This window comes from Sceloporus occidentalis, unplaced genomic scaffold (assembly GCF_023333645.1).
Source record: "Sceloporus occidentalis isolate IW3139 unplaced genomic scaffold, rSceOcc1.0.p SCAF_4, whole genome shotgun sequence".
Lineage (NCBI taxonomy): Eukaryota > Metazoa > Chordata > Lepidosauria > Squamata > Phrynosomatidae > Sceloporus > Sceloporus occidentalis.
The window spans coordinates 121,147,385-121,167,045 of record NW_028316984.1 but is presented as its reverse complement, the minus strand read 5'-3'; the positions used below and the strand labels follow the sequence as shown (position 1 = coordinate 121,167,045).

General features: G+C 43.1%; 1 protein-coding gene across 1 annotated transcript; it reads left to right on the top strand.

The window, feature by feature from the left end:
- The first annotated feature begins 2,857 nt into the window (after positions 1 to 2,857).
- On the top strand, positions 2,858 to 19,243 carry FGF4 (fibroblast growth factor 4). The gene is made up of 4 exons (XM_089523112.1): positions 2,858 to 3,212; positions 8,582 to 8,685; positions 16,559 to 16,561; positions 19,067 to 19,243. Exons 1-4 carry the CDS (start codon positions 2,858 to 2,860, stop codon positions 19,241 to 19,243), a joined length of 639 nt encoding a protein of 212 aa, XP_089379238.1.
- Positions 19,244 to 19,661: the final 418 nt, after the last annotated feature.

Here is a 19,661-nt window from a genome sequence, read left to right as displayed (position 1 = left end):
ATTGAGAATGTAGGCGCACATTCTAACAGTAATTATTTATTTATTTATTTATTTATTTATTTATTTATACCCCGCTCTTCAGCCGAAAGGCTATCAGAGAGGCTTACAAATTGTTAATTAGGCATTTCCCTGCCCTCAGGCTTACAATCACCCAACACCAAACCTGCGAGGTAGGCCAGTTCTCTGATCCTTATATCGTGCGCATAAAGCCATCTCGTCTTCCTGGGCGATGACACTTTTATTCGCCGGTACCCTCCGAGTAAAGCCAATGGGGGGCCTTGGCCAAGTCACACTGTCTCAGCCTCAGGGGAAGGCAATGGCCAATCTCCTCTGAACAAATCTCGCCAAGAAAACACCAGGATAGGGGTTTAAGGTCGCCATAAATCGGAAACGACTGGAAGTCGCACCCCAGCAACAAAAGTAACAGAATCTGATGTCGGGGTCTCGTGAGAGAGTCATCACGCTGCAGTTGTCGGAGATCAGAGTCCCATCCGGCATGGAAACTCCCGGGGTGACCTTGGGCAAGTCACACTCTCTCAGTCTCAGAGGAAGACAAGTCTCCCAGCAAGCCTTCCCCGCCCTTCTAGGTTCGCCTTAGGATCGTCGTTAAGTCAGAAACGACTTGAAGGCACACAACAACAACAATCACAAAGTCCAGTGAATTCCTTGGTTTTTTTTTTTTGGGGGGGGGGGTTATTCTACCATATTTCAAAGAGGTCAAGGCGAAGAATGTAAAAAAATACAGTGTGTGTGTATATATACACACACACACACACACACACACACACACACTGTATCCATAAACCAATGATTATATATATATATATATATATAGAGAGAGAGAGAGAGAGAGAGAGAGAGAAAGGAATTTGCCCTTTCTATTTTGTGGTTCTGGTATATTGCATTTCTTATCCAAAAACCAATGATTACATACATACATACATACATATATATATATGGGCAACTTCCTTTCTCTCTATTTCCTCCACTGAGCATCCAACCTACAAACGTTGCTTGGAGTCCCTGGCAAATGTGTGCCTGCCAATCATATTACTATTATGTTATGAAAAAGTCGCTCCGGGATCGACACCAATCAGGTGTCCAGTCTGAACCCCAAATGCTTTTATCCCGGCTTTGTTTTCCTTTCATCTTATCCCGAACCCACTCGAGCCCAGACTTTGGCAGACCTTTGCCAGAAAGAAGGCAGGAAGCCCTTGGCTTTCTCCAAGCAGAAAATACACTTGCAAGCTTTCGCTCCCTGAGAGTTCTTACAACATTTGACTCCCAAGGGAGGGAAAGGCGTTGGAAATCTTGCTCTCGGGATCGTCTATATATATTCTATATATATATATATATATATATATATATATATATATAGAGAGAGAGAGAGAGAGAGAGAGAGATAGATATATATATCTAGATATAGACGCACATACACACGCACACATATAGGCAGGAAAATGACTCCAGGGAGCATATATGTAACCAGAGAGCCGCCTTCTCCATTGGGCTGTCAGCCTGACACTCGAAGAAGCGCCTGTGTAACCTAAAACCATCAGATACCAAAAAGTCTCCTTAAGATACCATTCCAGTGGATCCGGGCGATCGCTGCAGAACTTGCCTCTGGGTCCTTTTCCCTCTCTACTCAGAAGGAGCCCTATTGCTTCCAATGGGGTTTCCCCCTCCCTGCCTACAAAGGCTACACTTTCCTCTTCTTCCTTACATTTGAAAGATTCGGTTTAGGGTATATATTCTCTCTCTCTTTTTCCTCCTCTTTCTCCTTTTGGCTATTTCCCGACAAATGATTTCTTTCCTGTTGTTCTTATTGTTGTTGTTTTAACTGCAAATATTTTCATTCTTAAAAAAATATGTCCCATCCTCCCATGCAAAAAGGCATTCTTTAGCTCCCTTTCTTGCTTTGGGAAAGAACAACCACCCCATATATATATATATATATATGAAGAAGGCTGAAATGCCACAACTTTCCACAAAGTGAGACATTGTTAGGAGGAGGAAGAAGAAGAAGAAGAAGGCAAGGAGGGAGGCTTGGCATCTTGGAGGAAGGCATGTTGGGCATTCTTGGGCTGTGTGTGTGTGTGTGTGTGTGCGCGCGCCTTGGACTGCCAAGAACAGGATTGGCACAGCCGCTTGGGAAAAAAGAGAGATAGACAATACATGAATAAATAAGTAAATAAATAAATAGCCTTTGGCCACCAATCCCTTAGATTACACTCCTTCCAAAGAGAAGAAAGGGGAAGAGAAAAGTGGGGTACCTTTGCTTTTCCCTCCCTCCCTCCCTCCCTGGCTCTCCTTCCAAGATCCCATTGGAAGGGGGCTGAGCCATGGGGGTGTCCCCGATCTTCCTCCTCCTCTTCCTCTTGGGGTGCCCCCCATCCTTTGCCAAACCCCTGGAGGGTCGAGGGGGGGAGGAAGGTAGTGATGTAAGAGGGAAGCCCCGGCCTCTATAAAGGTCCCTGGTCTTTCGGGGGCGACCCAGGGCGATGGTGGAGCAGAAGGAGGAGAAGGAAGAGGAGGAGGAGGAGAAGAAGAAGCAGGTCCTCCCTTGAAGAGAGGCACCCTCTGGCTTGGGAGAGCCAAGGCTAGGCGAGGCTGCAGCCCAGTCCTCCAGGGGGAAAGGGGCAAGGCCCCCATAGACACCCCACCACCGCCACCCTCATCCTTCTCTTTAGAGGCTCTCCAGTTCCTTCCAGGAGGGCGATCTGGAGCTCTTCCTTCCACGTTCATTTTGATTCCCCTTCTTTGCCCCCCTCCTCCTGCTCCTGCTGCCGGTGCCCTCCCTGCCAGGGCTGGGTATTTTTAGCCCCCTTCAAGGCGGGCGAGGGGCGGGCGGTTCCCGATGTGGCTCCGGATGATGGGCCCCTGGCTGCCCTCCTGCCCGGCCGCCCTCCTCTTCCTCCTGGCCCTGCCCTGGCCTTGCCTGGCGCCCCCGATGGTGCCCCCGATGGTGCCCCCCAACCAGACCCTGGAGTGGCGCTGGGAGAGCCTCTTCTCCCGCTCCCTGGCCCGGATCCCCGCCGGAGGAGCAGGAGCAGGAGGCAGCGACAGAAGGGAGGCCGGCCGCGACGGGGGGGACTCCTACCTCCTGGGCATCAAGCGGCTCCGGCGCCTCTACTGCAACGTCGGCATCGGGTTTCACATCCAGGTCCTGCCCGACAGCCGCATCAACGGCATCCACAACGAGAACCGCTACAGTAAGTCCCCGCCGGGCCACAGGCGACAGCAGGCCGAGAGAGGGTCACCGGACCAAGCCCCCCCCCCTTAGTCCGACGCTCAAACCACGAAGTCGCACGGGCTCTCTCCTTCTTCTCTACTATTATTATTATTATTATTATTGACGTGGTGTGGTGGCTTGAGGCTGAGAGAGTGTGACTTGCCCAAGGTCCCCCAGCGGGGCTCATGGCCGGACGGAGAATCAGATCCTGGTCTCAGAGTCCGACTCCGACGCTCAAACCACTAGACCATGCTGGCCCTCTTCTTCCTCCTCCTCCTTCTTCTCTTCTCCCCCTTTTTCATTAGTTGTCGTTATTATTATTATAGCTTGAGCGTTGGAAGCTGAGAGAGTGTGACCCGGTGGGTGTCATGGCCAAGCTGAGAATCAGACCCCGGTCTCCAGAGTCCTAGTCCAGCGCTCAAACCACTCTCCTCCTCCTCCTCTTCTTCTTCATTATCATTATCATTAAGCGTTGGGCTGGGACCTGCCTTCCCCTGCGGAGGCTGAGAGAGTGTGCCTTGCTCAGGGAGCCCCAGGGGTTTCAATGGCAAAGCTGGGAGTCCAGCCCAGGGCCCCGACCACTCGGCCTGGCTGTCTCTGGCGGGGGCCTCTGCGCTGGCTTTCAGGGCTGTGCGGGACCCCGGCAAATGGGGTCAGGCTGCCTTGTTTCTGCAGACGCAGCCTTGTTACAGGCTGCATCCGCACCGCAGAAATAATCCACTTGGACGCCGCTTTTACTGCCATGATTCCCTGCTATGCAATTCTGAGAATTATAGTTTCTCCCCCCCCCCCTCCAGCTCCCTGACAAGGAAGGTTAAATGCCGCACAGAACTACAATCCCCGGAATGTCATCAGCCATGGGAGTTAAAGCTGTGTCAAAAGTGGATGAAGTCTGCAGTGCCATGCACCCTTAACAGCGGAGTTCGTTGTTGTTCTTGTTGTGTGCCTCCATGTCATTTCTGACCCATGGCGAACTCAAGGCGAACCCATTCTAGGGTTTTCTTGGCCAGTTCCTTCCGAGCGGGTTTTGCCTTTGCCATCCTCTGCGGCTGAGAGAGTGGGACTCGCCCAAGGTCCCCCAGTGGGTTTTTATCAGGAGGCAGTTGCCTAAAAGAGGGTTTGAGGGGAGGATATGCGGGATCTGTCCCCACGGTCCTCCTTCTTGAGCATATTTAAAGGTAAAGGTGCCAACGCCAGAGAGAGAAAGCGAGAGAGGCTGCATCTGCACTGCAGAAAGAACCCGGTTTGACACCACTTTAACGGCCATGGCTCAATGCTGCAGAATTATGGGGACTGCGATTTGTTGTGGCACCCTCTGGTTGTGTGTGTAGCAGCAGTAGTAGTAGTAGGCGGGTGGGGATAGTGCCCTCTCCATGGGGATTGTCAGGTGTGCTGGACATCTGCCGCAAAGGCCACCCAGGTAACAGACATAATTGCAGGTTGGTTTTCCTATACCAAAAAAGTTTTTCCCCCTTCTTCTTTTGTGTTGATTGGATTTTGCCAGTTTGTTTGATGTGTTTTGGTCTTAATCTTGCAAAGGACAATAGCAAACAAACAAGCAAAGGCCCCTAGTCTAAGGATGTGCCAAGTGTCAGTTAATGCAATGGACTGGGAATTCTGTGCTGGAGCTCACAGTTAGAATAGACTCATTGACATCAGTGGGACTTAGAATTAAACTGTTAGTCTCAAAGGGACTACAAGAGCCCTTTGCATAAATGTATCATGTGTGGGAGAGGGCAGGATGAGTTTATGCATTTAACTGACGAGGAGTAAGGTGCAGACTGCAAGACTCCTGCCAAACCAAAGAAAGCAATCCCATTTTTAAAAAGGGACCAGTCCTCCTGAGTTGTTGTTGATGTTGTTGTTGTGTGCCTTCAAGTCATTTATGACTTACGGAGACCCTAAGGCGAACTTATCACAGTTTTCTCAGCAAGATTTGTTCAGAGGAGGGTTGCCTTTACCTTCCTCTGAGGCTGAGAGAGTGAGAGTTGCTCAAGGTCACTCGCTGGGTTTTCATGGCCAAGGGAGGATTTGAATCCTGGTCCCCAGAATCATAGCCCAACACTCAAACTGCTCTCCCATGCTGGCTCTCCTCTTGAGTACAAGGAGGAGAAGTTTGAACTAATGCAGAGTGCCACCTTGGGGATTATCCCTTTTGTATTCTTAATATAAGGCAATTGTATATTTTGCCAGGTGAGCCAAGGTAGTGAAGTGACTTGAGTGTTCAACTAGGAGTTTGGGAGACAAGAGTTTAACTCCCAGGTTGACCATGGAAACCCACTGAGCAACTTTGAGCAAGTCACACTCTCTCAGCCTCAGAAGAAGGCAATGGCAAGCCACCTGTGAACAAATCTTGCCAAGAAAACTTTGTGATAGATTTATTATTTCAGGATCAACCTAAGTCAGAAATGACTTGAGGCAAAGTATTGTTGTGTGCCTCAAGTCATTTCTGACTTATGTTGGTGTTGGACTAGCATTCCAAAAAACCAGGGGTCAAATCTTGTCCACCATGGAACCCCAATGTATGACTTTGTTCAAGTCATTCTCTCTCAGCCTTCGACAAAGCCAGTGAATAAATCGTGCCAAGAAAATGGCCGTAAGTCAGAGGCAACTTGAAAGCACATAAGAACAACAATACAATACTTTTCCTACTGTTGACAGTGGCTGTTTTTCCTATGTAAGGACAGCAAATAAACATCTTTTAAAGTGGTATTCCCAGATGCTATATTTGGTCAAATGGGGTGCTACTTAGGGAGTTCAGAGGAGATAAGCTGCACCCCTGTAATGATCACTAATCCCCCGCCTGAGTGTATGATACATGAATTTAAAGCAAGACCTTTTCTATTAATAATGAAAATAAAAATGAATCAGGTGTTTCCCACTGCTGCAATGCCCCAAGGTTTGCTGAGATAACTACTCACATGTCCCTCCTTCTTTTTTTCAATAGGCTTTATAAATAGAAAATTTGGGATTCTAGATCACACAGTCACTTGGCAAAGAGGCTGGGATCGTCCACCAGAAAAAAACATCTGTTAGTGACTTAACCCCAATGGCCCCCTGACTCTAATTCTAACTCCTCTCCAACTGAAACAATAGGACTTGGAAGGAGGGGTTAAAGACAGCAGCACCATGACAAATGTCTCATGTGTCATCCTGAAGCATACTGTCACTTATTTTAAGCCTGACAAAGTGGGAGATTGCTGCTAACCATGAAAACAGAATGAAAACAAACCCTAACTTTAACCGTATTGGGCTTCATGTCAGGAATGGGAGAACTACAGTTTTAAGGTCTATCTTTTTGGATACATCAGCATAGTGGAGGCAAAAGACTTCAGAACTCCCAGCCCAGAGTGAAGTCCAAGGAGATGAAGCAGGCAGCAAACCAATCAGGGCCAAAGCTTGGGAAAGGTCCTTGGCTGGTCTACAGCTCCCAGAATCTACCTCCCAAACAACATGCCTACTGCTCATGGCTGGCAGAGGAATTATGAGATTTGGGGTGGAGAGTAATTTTCCAAAACTCTGGTCAAGGTTAAGTCAGAACCCAGAGCTGCTTTAAAGCACCCCATTTGCAGCTTGGCTGTGCAGTACTCATTTGCTATTCAGATGGCTGGGCTACCAGGGAGACAGTTCAGGGATGGGCCATAGTATTTTGAGTGTTGGACTGTGACTCTGGTGAGCAGGGTTGATTCCCAACTTGGCCATGAAGCCCACTTTGGGCAAATCACATGCTCTCAGCCTCAGGGAAAGGCAATGGCAAACTTCCTCTGAACAAATCTTGCCAAGAAAACCCCATGTAAGGTTTGTGTTAGAGCTGCCATAAATCAGAAGTCACTTGAAGTCACACAACACACACACACACACACAAACACACACACACACACAATGGGGGGCTCTGTGAAAGCTCTAATAGAGCAGTGTGATAACTGATGGTGAATCAAGTAGCAGGGATGAGGATGGTGATGTGGTGACTGTGATAAGCCCCCCTTACTCAAGGTGACTTACAACAGGTCTTCATCTACTTGCAGAAAGATAGTAAGGAAGGGTGCTAGTCTAACCTCTCTGGGTTGAGAGATCCAGAGCCTGGGAGCAGTCACTGTGAAGGCTCTCTCCTGTTTCTGCACCAGATGTATCTGTGAGAGGTAGCATGGGACAGAGAGAAGAGCCTCTCCAGAAGATCTCAAAGCACAGACAGGTTCACGTGGCAGAATATGGTTCTCCAGATTTCAGTCTGAGCAGTTTTGCCTCTAGTGAAGGGTGATGACAGCAGTGAGGCAGCTCTGGCTGCATAGCACACACTGAGTATCCAGAGTGGTAGTTAACTATTGATGAGCCTGGAACCTTACTGGACACTAGTAGCTACTCTCTTAGAGACAAGCCTGCATTATACAGTGACTCTTTCACCACCATGCAACAACATCCAGGATAGTAACCAATTTGTGTTTGCAGCACCAGGGCTGGCCCTATTGTGGAGTGAGGTAGTAGCCACCTCAGGCAGTAGGTTGTGGGGAAGCACAGAAGTAGCTTGCCTGAGAGTTTTTCCTGAGATACCAACCATTCCTTTCTGTTGGACAACTGAGCCGTGTAGGCCTCACAGCCTGCCCTGAGCTCCTAAACTAGCCCCTACTTCCATTGTAGTGGCACACAGCTCAGAAAAGTTACTTTTTGGACTATAAACCCCCCAAACCCTCAGATGCGGGATTACCGGGGGGGGGGTGTTAAAGTCAAAACACTGTATCCCACTGAACATGTTCAGACTTCAACTGACAGTCCAACTGATCCATGGACATATAATGTTTTCTTTCAACTCAAGCTAAAAAAGCCCAGCCCCATTCAGTGCTCCATTACATGCACACTGGACGGGACAAAATTAACCCAAAGAGGTCAGTGTAACTGCTGTACAGCTAGATCAGCCTACCCCCAACCTCTTGCCCTCTAGATATGATAACCCTCCAGCTGGCAAGCCAAATCTTGTGGGTTGATGCTTAATAATGTTCTACGTGCTCAAGAGTAAAATGCTAGATATGCTTAGGAAGAGAAGATTATTCAACACCTCTGTTAGCTAAATCAAAACATTTGTTTATTACATTTATGTGCCATCTTTCCTCCAAGCAGGAATCAAGGTAGCATACATGGTTCTCTCCCTCCCATTTTCATCTATGAAACAGTCGTGTGGGTTCAGAATTGTGTCCTAGCAAGGTAGTATGTCAGGAAAACTAATGAAGCTTGATTGAAATAATTAGAATATCATCAGTTACTGTGGACATTCTTCATCACCTGGTTTAAGAGAATGTATATTGCTACAAATGCTTACTTCTCATTGATTCCTCAAGTGCTGTCCTTCTCTTATAGGCTTACTGGAGATCTCTCCAGTGGAAAGAGGAGTGGTGAGCATCTTTGGTGTTAAAAGTGGACTCTTTGTAGCCATGAACAGTAAAGGCAAGCTGTATGGATCTGTAAGTAGCAATTATGAAGTTGGTCAGCTGCAACTCTTTTAATTTCATTTTAAATGTGTATATATAAAGTGAAACACTCCATACTCTTGATCACATGTCTAGAATCTTTCACAGAAGACATAATGTAAGAACTGTGGGAAATCCTAGAACTGCTGCATTAAAAAAAAATTGGTGTACAACATTGAAAAGATGGGAACCAGGCAGGGACATATTTTTAATATGATAATATTATTATAATTTGACCAGACTTCCTTACTGCGCAAACACAAATATTGAGCTTGGAAAAGCACCCTATGTTGGATGAGTGATTTTGGGAGCTGTTATCCAAAAAGGTAATCCAAAACGATAACTTGTCCTAATTGTTCCCAAGCAACTTCTGTGTGGTTTTCTTACATGATGGCTGAGTGAGCATTAGAACTGTCAGAAGAAAAGGAAGGCACCTTTCTTACTGGAATATTTTGCACTTGCAGCAGGAAATCATTCTCCAGATTCCATGATGGTCAAAAAAATGTTATTAATGCACAAACACATCTCCAAGCATGATAATAGTCTATTTTGGCAAGTGAACTGACAGTTTCAAGAGTTTCAAGAAGATGTTTATAGACAGCATGACAAATTAGAAGAAAATTCCCAAACTATGTTCCAAGCTAGAGTAATGTTTTGGAACATCAGCTTTACTTTTCTAGTAGGCATCTATCAGATTGCACTACTAAACATCTATGAGCTGAAATGTAAGATTTATTTATGGATGACATTTATTTATTTATTTTACATCCTGCCTTTCTCCCAAAATAGGACTCAAGGCAGCTTATGATCTAGGCTAAAATAAAATGGTTGAAATGATATGATGCGTCTGCTGCAAGGTGGAGAATCTTTATCAATCCCAGAACCAAATAAATTTGGGGGGGAAATTTGTCCAAACTCTGGGAAACCACCAAATGATGATGTCACGGGGAAGGTGGCATGGTTATTTGGAGAATCTCAGGGGAGCCAGATTTGTACTGCAGGGCCGGAAATGCTTCCACTCCTATTTTAACTGTGACTTGACATGTTTCACTGCTCTGCCCCAACCTCAGAGGCTGTATCAAGAGTGGTGGGATCAATTGCTCTGATCCAGCACAAGTACCTGTACTCATAGAAGGCACGCCAAAGACAGTGACTCATCCAGAAACAAGGGAGGTGGACTCCACTGGAGGCAGGTTTCCATTACTCTTATATAGTAGGAGAACAACCATATCAGAAGCAATTCAAATGTCACAAAATAATGAGGAAGCTTTTAAGTACAGCATACTTTCTCTTTGGGTGGGATGTTAAACCCATCAAGGTGGGATAGGCACATGAAAAAGAGGAATTTCAGAGTTTCAGCAGGCCTAGCTTGTCATGGAAACTGAAATCTGCTGAAATTTCCTTTTCTGCATAGCTCTTTTCCTATATATATCTGCCTAGAAATGGAGATCTGCAGGGGGGTCCTGCTCTGTGTCCCACCAGTGGCAGAAATCTGAAGGGGGAGGAGACAGACAAGGGTGATGCCACAATTATTGAATGCCTTCCCTTTGGAGTTCAAACTGGCACCAATGTTGGTTTCTTGCCAATACAAAGCCACAACATGGCATTTTATTTTAAAAAAATATTTCAAAGTGTGCATGTACAGAGTTTTAAATTGTTGTACCTTTCAAGCTGGTTTTAACTGTTGTTTTTATCTCATTTATGTCATTGATACTTTTAATCTGGAAGTGTTTCAAATTGTTTACACTCCCCTGGAATCCCATGATAATGGGTGGGATAGAAATGTGTAAATAAATAAAAAATAATAATAAATGAAACATTAAGGAGCTCTGTCCTTCTTTCCATCTGGCCATCCAGCAGCAAAATGGAGAACAAAAAGCAGAGACATAGGTTAGAATCCTGTTGGTGAACAAAGCTAGCAGTTGCACTTTGTTCCTGATGGCAAGAAAAGGTAGACAGACCTGTCAGCTCTAAGCAGCCTGTTGCTTTAGAGTCTTCATTCTTTCACAGCTGTTACTCACCTGTGGCCTTTTTCCTCTTATTGCTATCACCTATGTAGCCAGTTGCGTCATTAAGGTTGGTGTCACCAGGTGTCCAGAAAGGGCTACTGAGAAGGGCTGTAGCAGGAGCTTGACCTTTCCTTCTTTTCCTCCTATTGCCTACCCACCGCCTGGGCTGACTCAGAAATAGCAGCAGTGGGGCAGGGTGGTGGTAGTCACCCATTGTGATCCACACCCTCCATGTACCCTAGTGACAACCCTGTATGTAGGCATAGCAATGCCAGTTTATTGCACAACGGTCTTCCAACTGTAAACTCTAAGTTAACTGAAGGTTACAAGAAGAGGTTTAGCCCTTTCTTCCCCAGCCATAATAGAATCATAGAGTTGAAAGACACCTCAAGGGCCATTCGGTCCAATCCCCTGCCATGCAGATGGCCATCCAGCCTCTGCTTAAAATCCTGCAAAGAAGCAGACTCCACCACACTCTGGGGTAGCGTAGTGTGTTCTACTCAGCTCTTACTGTCAGGATTTTTTCCCTACCTTTTTGGTAGAATCTTTTCCTGTAACTTCAATGTATTGTTCTGTGTTCTGTTCTGTGCAGCAGCAGAAAACAAGCTTGCTCAATCCTCAATATGACACCCCTCAAATATTTAAACAGGGCTATCATATCACCTCTTAACCTTCTCTTCTCCAGGCCAAATCCAGCCTGCAATCATTTTGCAATTACCAACAGGAATAAAACTCCAATTGGAGTATTTATTCTATTGCTATTTGAATCATGGGGGAAGGGAAAGACCATTAGAACTACAGTGAGGATGGGAGGATTCACTGTGGTCCTAAAACAGGGGGCGCGCATATATATATATATATATATATATATATATATATATATATATATATTCATTCAGGAATGGAATCCAATGGAATGCATGCAATTTATACTCTAAAATTAGTTTTTAAGTGCAAAAGACATTTCTGATTGTACAGTGAGCTATTGAAACATACAAGCTATATGATGATGTATACCCATAATTTGAAAAACTGAAATCTTACAGTTATTTGGAATTGCCCAATATTATGGTGGAGCTAAGGTTTGCAGGCTTTAAGCACCACATTTTAAATTCACTGAGATAAAGATATCTGCTACTTAACACAGGCAATCCTACTTCCTCTAAAGCTTAGCTGAACTCATTACAGAGACTAGATCATAGGGATAGATTTTTCCAGTAGCAATATGTTGTTATGAGTGCTGCTTCCTGTAATGCACAGAATTTTGGATTGGTGTTTTCTTGAATGGACAATGCAGACCCATTGACTTTACAAAGGACGTTCCTGGTGAAAACAGAAACTCATAGAACTGGTTTGTTGGTATAGATCAAATGTGGGAATCATGCAGCCCTCCAGATGTTGGAGTGCAACTCCCATGAGTCCAAAACCACATAGAGTTGAGAGTCACAGTCCCAGCAACGTCTGGAGAGCCACACAATTCCCACCTCTGTTATACATCACTGCAATGTTTGTTTGGAATATTATTTGGAGCATAGACTGTGGAGCCAGTGATGATGACACCTGCACTTCAAAATTCACAACTATTCCTCTGGACCTGCCTCTAGTACAAATTGGAACATATGAGGTCATTGTGAGGGGAAAGCCCTATTCAGACATTACCATAATACATGCAATCAGGGACTCATTCTGCCACATCCTTGTCATACTTCAAAGTTATCAAAGGTTTAGAAGAATATAGGTAAAGGTAAAGGTTTTCCCTTGACATGAATGTCTAGTCGTAACTGACTGTAGGGGCCGGTGCTCATCTCTGTTACTAAGCCAAAGAGCCAGCGTTGTCCAAGGACTACTATGATGGTCATGAGGCCAGCATGACAGCACCAAATGCTATTACCTTCCCACCAAATTGGTACCTATTTATCTACTTGCATTTGCATGTTTTTGAACTGCTAGTTTGGCAGAGGCTGGCACTAGTGACAGGAGCTCACCTCATCATGCAGCACTTGGGCCTCGAACTTCCAACCTTCCGATCTTCCAGTCATCAGAATTGGCATCTTAACCACTAAGTCACTGCATCCTACTGTACAAGAATGTGTTGATCCATCACACCAAGTGCTTATTGGTCCTTGTTTTGTTAACTGGAAAATCAAATGAGTAATTTCTAGCTACTGTGCAAAAATTCATTATTCAAAAATGTATGTATTTCTCTGATCTTTTCTGGAAGGAATGAGTTGCTTGAAAGGAGCCTTTTGAAAAAAATATACTCATCTTGTGAACAAATAGTTAAATGGCATTTCATTTCTTAAGCCTACTTGGTTACTAAAAATAATACAAATCTTGTTTATGGTCAATTCCAGCTGTCCTTCTGTTGTGGCCTCCCTGTTTGTATAGGATGGTGTGGTCAGGCCTCTCAGCCTAATGATTCTGGAAAGAGATCGTTTTCACACTGACTTGTCCAAAAGTAAACGGGGTTAAATCTAAAGGTGTCAAGGGCAGCAGTGCAGTCGGGTAATTTTAGACTCTGGATTTAATGGTCTTATTCCCTACCCCACCCCACCCCACCTCTTGAGATGACCGAGTGCATTACTTCACTGACTTCATAATAGGGCAAGCCAGCTCTACTGCATGCTTCTATTCATTCTGCTGAGTGTGGTCCATTAGGTCTGCCCCAATGATAGCAATACTAACCCATGGCCTTTCATTGTAAAACTCTTGCATTTCCCCTCAGGGGAAATTGCACTATAATTGTACAGTAGTAAATTGGTTGTAATCCTTCCTCTTTTTTTTTTTTTTTTTTTTTTTTTTTGTATCTACAGTGATTTGCTGTCCATTACCTTGTTCCTGTTGGTTACCTTGTCTTCTTGCATGGTCTACATGGTTATAATAATTGTTTTCCCAGTTGGTCTAAAGCCACATCCTTTATGTTATGTCTCAGATTTAAGTTATGACTTAAATCCAATATAACATTAGCAGAATGAATATGCCACCTAGCATAGTGGTGCTCTATTACTCCACTGTAGAAACAACTGCATAAATTTACACAACCTCTTTTACAAGTGGCCTTCTGCTTGCACAGTGACTTCATTGGATACAAGCCTATATATCTGAGAGATAACACAAAGGATGTAGCTTTTATAGAGAGAGTGGGAGAGCTTGGAACAGTAACTTTTTGCACTACAATACCCATAATTATGGGATGAAGAAGAAAAGTATTACAGTGGCAAATTCTCAAACACAGATATTCCATACCCTCCAATATTTTACAGATAAAAATTAGGACACCTGTAGCCAAGCAACCTCACAGCTTGGTTAAAATGGCAAAGGTTATTAGTGAGGAAGAACAGACAAGCTAGAAGAGGCTGAACTAGTTTGTTTTTGCAGAAACTGATATAAGCTGAGGACAAAGGGAGAAAGTGGAAGGCAGAGAGAGAAACTGGGACATTTTAAAAACAGTTGAAAATTTGAATGGCAAAAGATTAACTGGAAGTGTCCTTGCCAAATAGGGAAAGTTGGAATGTATAGTATTCATCGTGACAGTCCACATTGCCACATCCATTGTGATGACCTATATCAATATATAGTAAAGCCATAAATCAGCTGATCTTAGCTATCTTTCAGGGACACTGGTTTTGAAACAGAAAAAAAACATTATTAGTCATTATGCTACATTAAGTAATCTACTGCATCTGACATGCTTCTTAATGTCCAATTTTACATAATTGTTAGGGTCATACATATTTAGGGTAATAGATTTATAAGGTCTCTTAAACCTGATATCATTTAGGGCATTAGTGTGTCTTAATATGTTTCTGCCTCTGGAGGATTTGTCACAGTTTTATGGGGATCTCAGACTTACATTACAAGAAAATGCTGCAGTAATGTTGCACCATTTAAAAACATCTTTGTCTTCAACCTTCTGTCACTGAGCATTTATTTCACATGAAGTTGAATCCAAACTATAATGAACTTTAGTCCAATGGATTTTAATGAGTTTATCTCTGCATAAAATATAGGATGCATCTCCACTGTAGAAATAATGCTGCTTAACATTACTTTTAAGTACTGTAGCTCCATCCTATGGAATACTGGGATTTTTAGTTTTACAAGATCTTTAGCCTTCTCTGTCAAAAAGTCCTGGTGCCTCACAAAACTACAAATCCCAGGATTCTGTCAGATGAAGCCATGACAGTTGAAATGGTGTCAAACTGCATTATTTGTACTGTGTAGTACAAGTCTGGATCCAAGTGCTTTCACAACACAGTCTTCCCAAAGGCTACTTGTGTTGATCTGCAGTACTATTTAAGTACTTGTGGGCCAACTTCAGTATCATCTGGATGATATGTTCCTACTATAATCCTAGGAAGTACTTTCTCCAACTGATATATGTGTTTTGGATTACAGCTTGAACTTTTACATTCTTGTGTTCTGATAGGGAATATGCTACTTTAAGATGTGGTGATAACAGGCACTGGTTTATAGATGCTTTGAAATGATGATCAGACAAGCTCATGAGCATTGGTGTGGTGGGGCATTTTTACAGGGCCAAACCTGTAGTAGATTTGATTAGTAGAGAAGGTGATGTTATCTGTTGCCCAACCTGCAACATCTCTTTTCCCTTGTAAAGCATCACTGCAATTGTCACAGTAGCTGGGAGAAAGGGAGACAAATTTTACTTGTTTGGGATAAGCTCATAGATTTGCTTGTTGGGTATTGTCCCTGATGTGAATGAACGAGAGCAATGTAAATTCTCACCTGTGCCATTTAAAAACTTTTCAAAGGTTTCTTTGAAAGGCTTTTGAATGTTGTTCTTACCATGGTAGCTATATCCAGTTATACTCCTTTTTTTGGTACTCCCTAGCCTTAAAAAAAAGGGGGGGGGATGAAGAAAAGGAAGTGGGAGAGGGTAGGGGGAAAGAGAAGGAGAAGGAGAAAGAGAAAGAGAAAACAACATTTGACTCCCATCTTGCCCATGTATATCACACACACACACATACACACACACTCAAAGAGAAAGATAGTTAGTTCCTGGAAGAAATGTTGGAACTGGGGCGGGGGGGGATTTTCATCACCAATTTTAAAGGGATCGAACAGCAAATATAAGCTAAGCTGCCTTCTTCTTATTGGGCATTTGAGTATCCATAAAGAGTTAGTTAGGATCCTATCAGATGAATGCTAAAATATAGTAGGGAGGCCCATTTCCCAATCATGGGTCAAACCCTTGAAATCTTCCTTTGAGTCCATTATTTGTTTTCTCTCTTCTTCAAAATCTCTTTATCATAAGGTAATGAGATCTCCCATCTCCCTTTATTTTCAAGGCAGCTGCCCAAGGATTTTCCATACTTGGAAATAGCCTAGGCTTTACTGTTGTAAATGAAAGAGGAGACTTTCCCCTAAGACGAGGGTTTCCATCCATACTCTTATGCAGTTAATTCATTGAGTTTAATATGGGAATTTAAATAAATAAATAAAACCACAACATAGAATATGCATCTATTGCTGAGATGAGATGAGGAGTCTGCCCCCTCCATGTATTTGGAGATCTATTAAAAAGTGGTTTCTAGAACCCAACAGTAACCGAGGGTGCTTGTAGCTTATGGAGTATAGCATGTGCTGCCAGCGGTGACATGGTAAATGTGATAGAACAGCTTTCCCATTTCTGGCTTGTTGTGCCATTCCTATACAAAATGGATGGTGGGAATTACAGTGGGCCCTTGGTATCCATTGGGGTTTGGTTCCAGGACTCCCCATGGATATCAAAATCCATGGAAGTTCAAGACTCATTATTTACAGTAACATAGTAAAATGGTGGTATGTGGTGGCTCAACATTTTAAGGCACTTACTCTAATGATTGCACAATCAGCAGGTCGGCACGTCGAGGCCCAAGTGCCGCAGGACAGAGTGACCTCCCATCCCTAGTCCCAGTTTCTGTCAACCTAGCAGTTTGAAAGCATGTAAAAGTGCAAGTAGATAAATAGGTACCACTTTCGTGGGAAGGTAACAACGTTATGTGTAGTCATGCTGACCACATGATCACAGAGTTGTCTTTGACAATGCTGGCTTTTTGGCTTAGAAACAGAGATAAGCACCAGCCCATACAGTCGGACATAACTAGACAATCTTGTCAAGGGGAAAATCTTTACCATTGCCTTTAGTAAAACGGTGTCCCTTATGTAAAATGGAAAAATGAAGGCTTGTTTTTTTGTAATATTTTGTGGGGGGATGTTTTCAAGCCATGGATGGTTGAATCTATGGGTGAGGAATTCATTGATATGGAGGGCCATCTATACAGTAAAAAATGTCCAGAGGTCACCACCATGAAGGAAGGCTGGGGTAGAAGATGGTATGCACTCTCAACAGAATCCTAAATTGCATTCAAACTCACCATTAAACTTTTGCTAAGTTAGCAGTGGGAACTCATATGGCCCCCAATCAGATTGCAACTCCCATGAGCCCAAGCCATGAGGATGGACTTGGATGTTGCAGTTAAACAACCTTTGAAAGGTCAAATGTTCTCCCCTGCTGTGCTAAATGCAGCAGCTGTGGGCACATTCTCTTGTAAATCCACATCAAAGATGCATTGATGTATCATGTGCATACCTGGAGTAGGGAAACTTGAAGTGTTTGATTCACTTTATACATTCTAGTATGAACTGACATGATTCCCACCTTTATACTTAACCTGTGGATAGGTACACAATTTTATTGCAAATTTAACAGTTCTCTGCATGTTACAGCATTTGAAAAATGTCTCAGAATGGCTCAAAAATTGATCCAGTTAATTTGAAAATAAAAAAGTATATTTTATGATAAATCTATTCAGAAATGCATTTCTTTACAGATAAAATATGCTTATTATAGTAAACATGTTAAACATACTAAATATATACTAAACATTTTAAGCATGTTTAATAAAGTATTCAAAATACATTCACAAATACATATTTATATATGAATTTTCATAAATATATATTTTTAAAAAATTGTACATTGTATAAAATTGTACACAGTACCTTATGGGCACTGGCGTATTCTTTGTAGGACAGTTTACTGTTGAGCAATAAAGGGGAATACTCTTGTATGCTATTTTTGTTGCTGTTAGTAATAATGACAATTATTTGGCTTTGTTATTGTGAACTGTATGTTTATTAGCTGAGAATGAGTTATTTCAGTACTTAGTATTTAGACACATGAATTATTTAAATGCTAGATGTAGTTCTGAAATTTTCTTTATAGACTTTTTATTGAGGGAAAGTATCTCTAGGACAGTTTTCAGCGGAGGAGTGCTGGTAGTCACAAATTGCTTAATGCTTTTCTTTTTAGCAGTCTCCCTGTTTAAAATCTCCTTTCTTCCAAAGGACCAAACCTTCTAACTGTTCCCAGTTTGGCAAGGTCTGTCCCAATCAATCTGCTATCATCCCACCTTTTCAAATGTCCCAGTTTACTGCTCCTCCTCCCACTTTCCTCCTTTGTCCTTGGCTTACTTCAGTTGCTGCAGAATGAGTTCTTGCTATCATTCATGAGTTTCTTCTATGAATGAAAAGAACTGCCTTGACAAATGGATCAACGCAATGCGACCATGAGAGGGTCACAATGTTGTGTGATAAGCAAGGATCAAAAATGAAACTAAACCATTGCAACAGTGTAACAAACCATGGTGTGATAATGTTCTAAGTGCAAAAATAGTTTGCACTCAAGTAACTTAGTGAGAGGGGAGAACAGGAGAGGGCAAAATCTTTCCCTTCTCAGTATGCACAGGTAAAAAGAAAGCTGCTACAGCCTCTTCTACTTCTCTGGTCATCCTCATTAATAACATTTGCCATCTTCACTCAGATGTTTTTCTCGTTAACTGCCCTCGAGTTGATCTCAACTCATGGCGACCCTATGGATGAGACATCTCCAAGACCCTCTGTCCTCCAATGCTCTGCTTAATTCCTGCAGTCCCATACCCATGGCCGCCTTAATTGAGTGCATCCATCTGGCATGTGGCCTTCCTCTCTTCCAACTTCCCTTCACCTATCCCAGCATTATTGCCTTTTCCAATGAGTTCTTCCTTCTCATGATGTGTCCAAAGTACAACAGCCTCAGTTTGGTCATCTTGGCTTCCAGGGAGGTTTGCAGCTTAATCTGCTCTAGGACCCATTTGTTTGTCTTTTTTGGCTGTCCATGGGATCTTTAGCACTAGCCACATCCGTCCTGCTTTAAATCTGTGAACTATTGAAGAATTTGTAGCAACCCTGGCTGGTAGAAAAGAGAATGGGAAACCTTCTAATATTCCTCTTTCCCACTTTTTTTCCAAGAATATTTTCTAAACCTGACTCACATCCCTTGTTTCTTTCCTCCCCCCCCCCCCCCCGCTTTCTCATTTCAGAGCCATTTTAATGACGAGTGTAAATTCAAAGAGATCCTGCTGCCGAACAACTACAATGCTTATGAGTCCCAGATCTATCCGGGAATGTACATAGCCCTGAGCAAAAATGGAAGAACAAAGAAAGGCAACAAAGTCTCTCCCACCATGACAGTGACACATTTTCTTCCTAGGATTTGAGAGTTGTCCCTTCAGACCTACCTCAGGGAAGGGGGAGAAGGCCAAGCCCAATGAAGAGAGTGGAAAGCAATGGGCGGAATCTATGGTGCACTTTTTTTTTTTAGAGTTTTATGCAAGAGTAGATGTAAGATATTTAAATTATTTAAGTCTGTATATATTGCCAGAAACTTATTTATAGTTCTGATTTATTTTAATTCCTAAAAAAAGAAAAAGAAAGAAAAAGAAACACCCACCAGAGAACAAAACTCCAACTTAAGCTATTGGTTGCACAATGCAACCATAGAGGACTCTTTTTGCATTGTGTTTTATTTAACTTTTTTTTTTTTTTGGTAAGTTATCACAGGTGTGCTGCTATTATGTGTTTGTTTGTTTTTAACGTGAAATCCAATTCCTATATTTACAATGTTTTGCACTGTTC

Bases quoted from the DNA above. Each gene is read 5' to 3' on its own strand.
- FGF4 (XM_089523112.1), top strand. From the start codon at position 2,858: ATGTGGCTCCGGATGATGGGCCCCTGGCTGCCCTCCTGCCCGGCCGCC. The intron at 3,213-8,581 runs GTAAGTCCCCGC...CTTCTCTTATAG, and splicing joins CCACAACGAGAACCGCTACA to GCTTACTGGAGATCTCTCCA.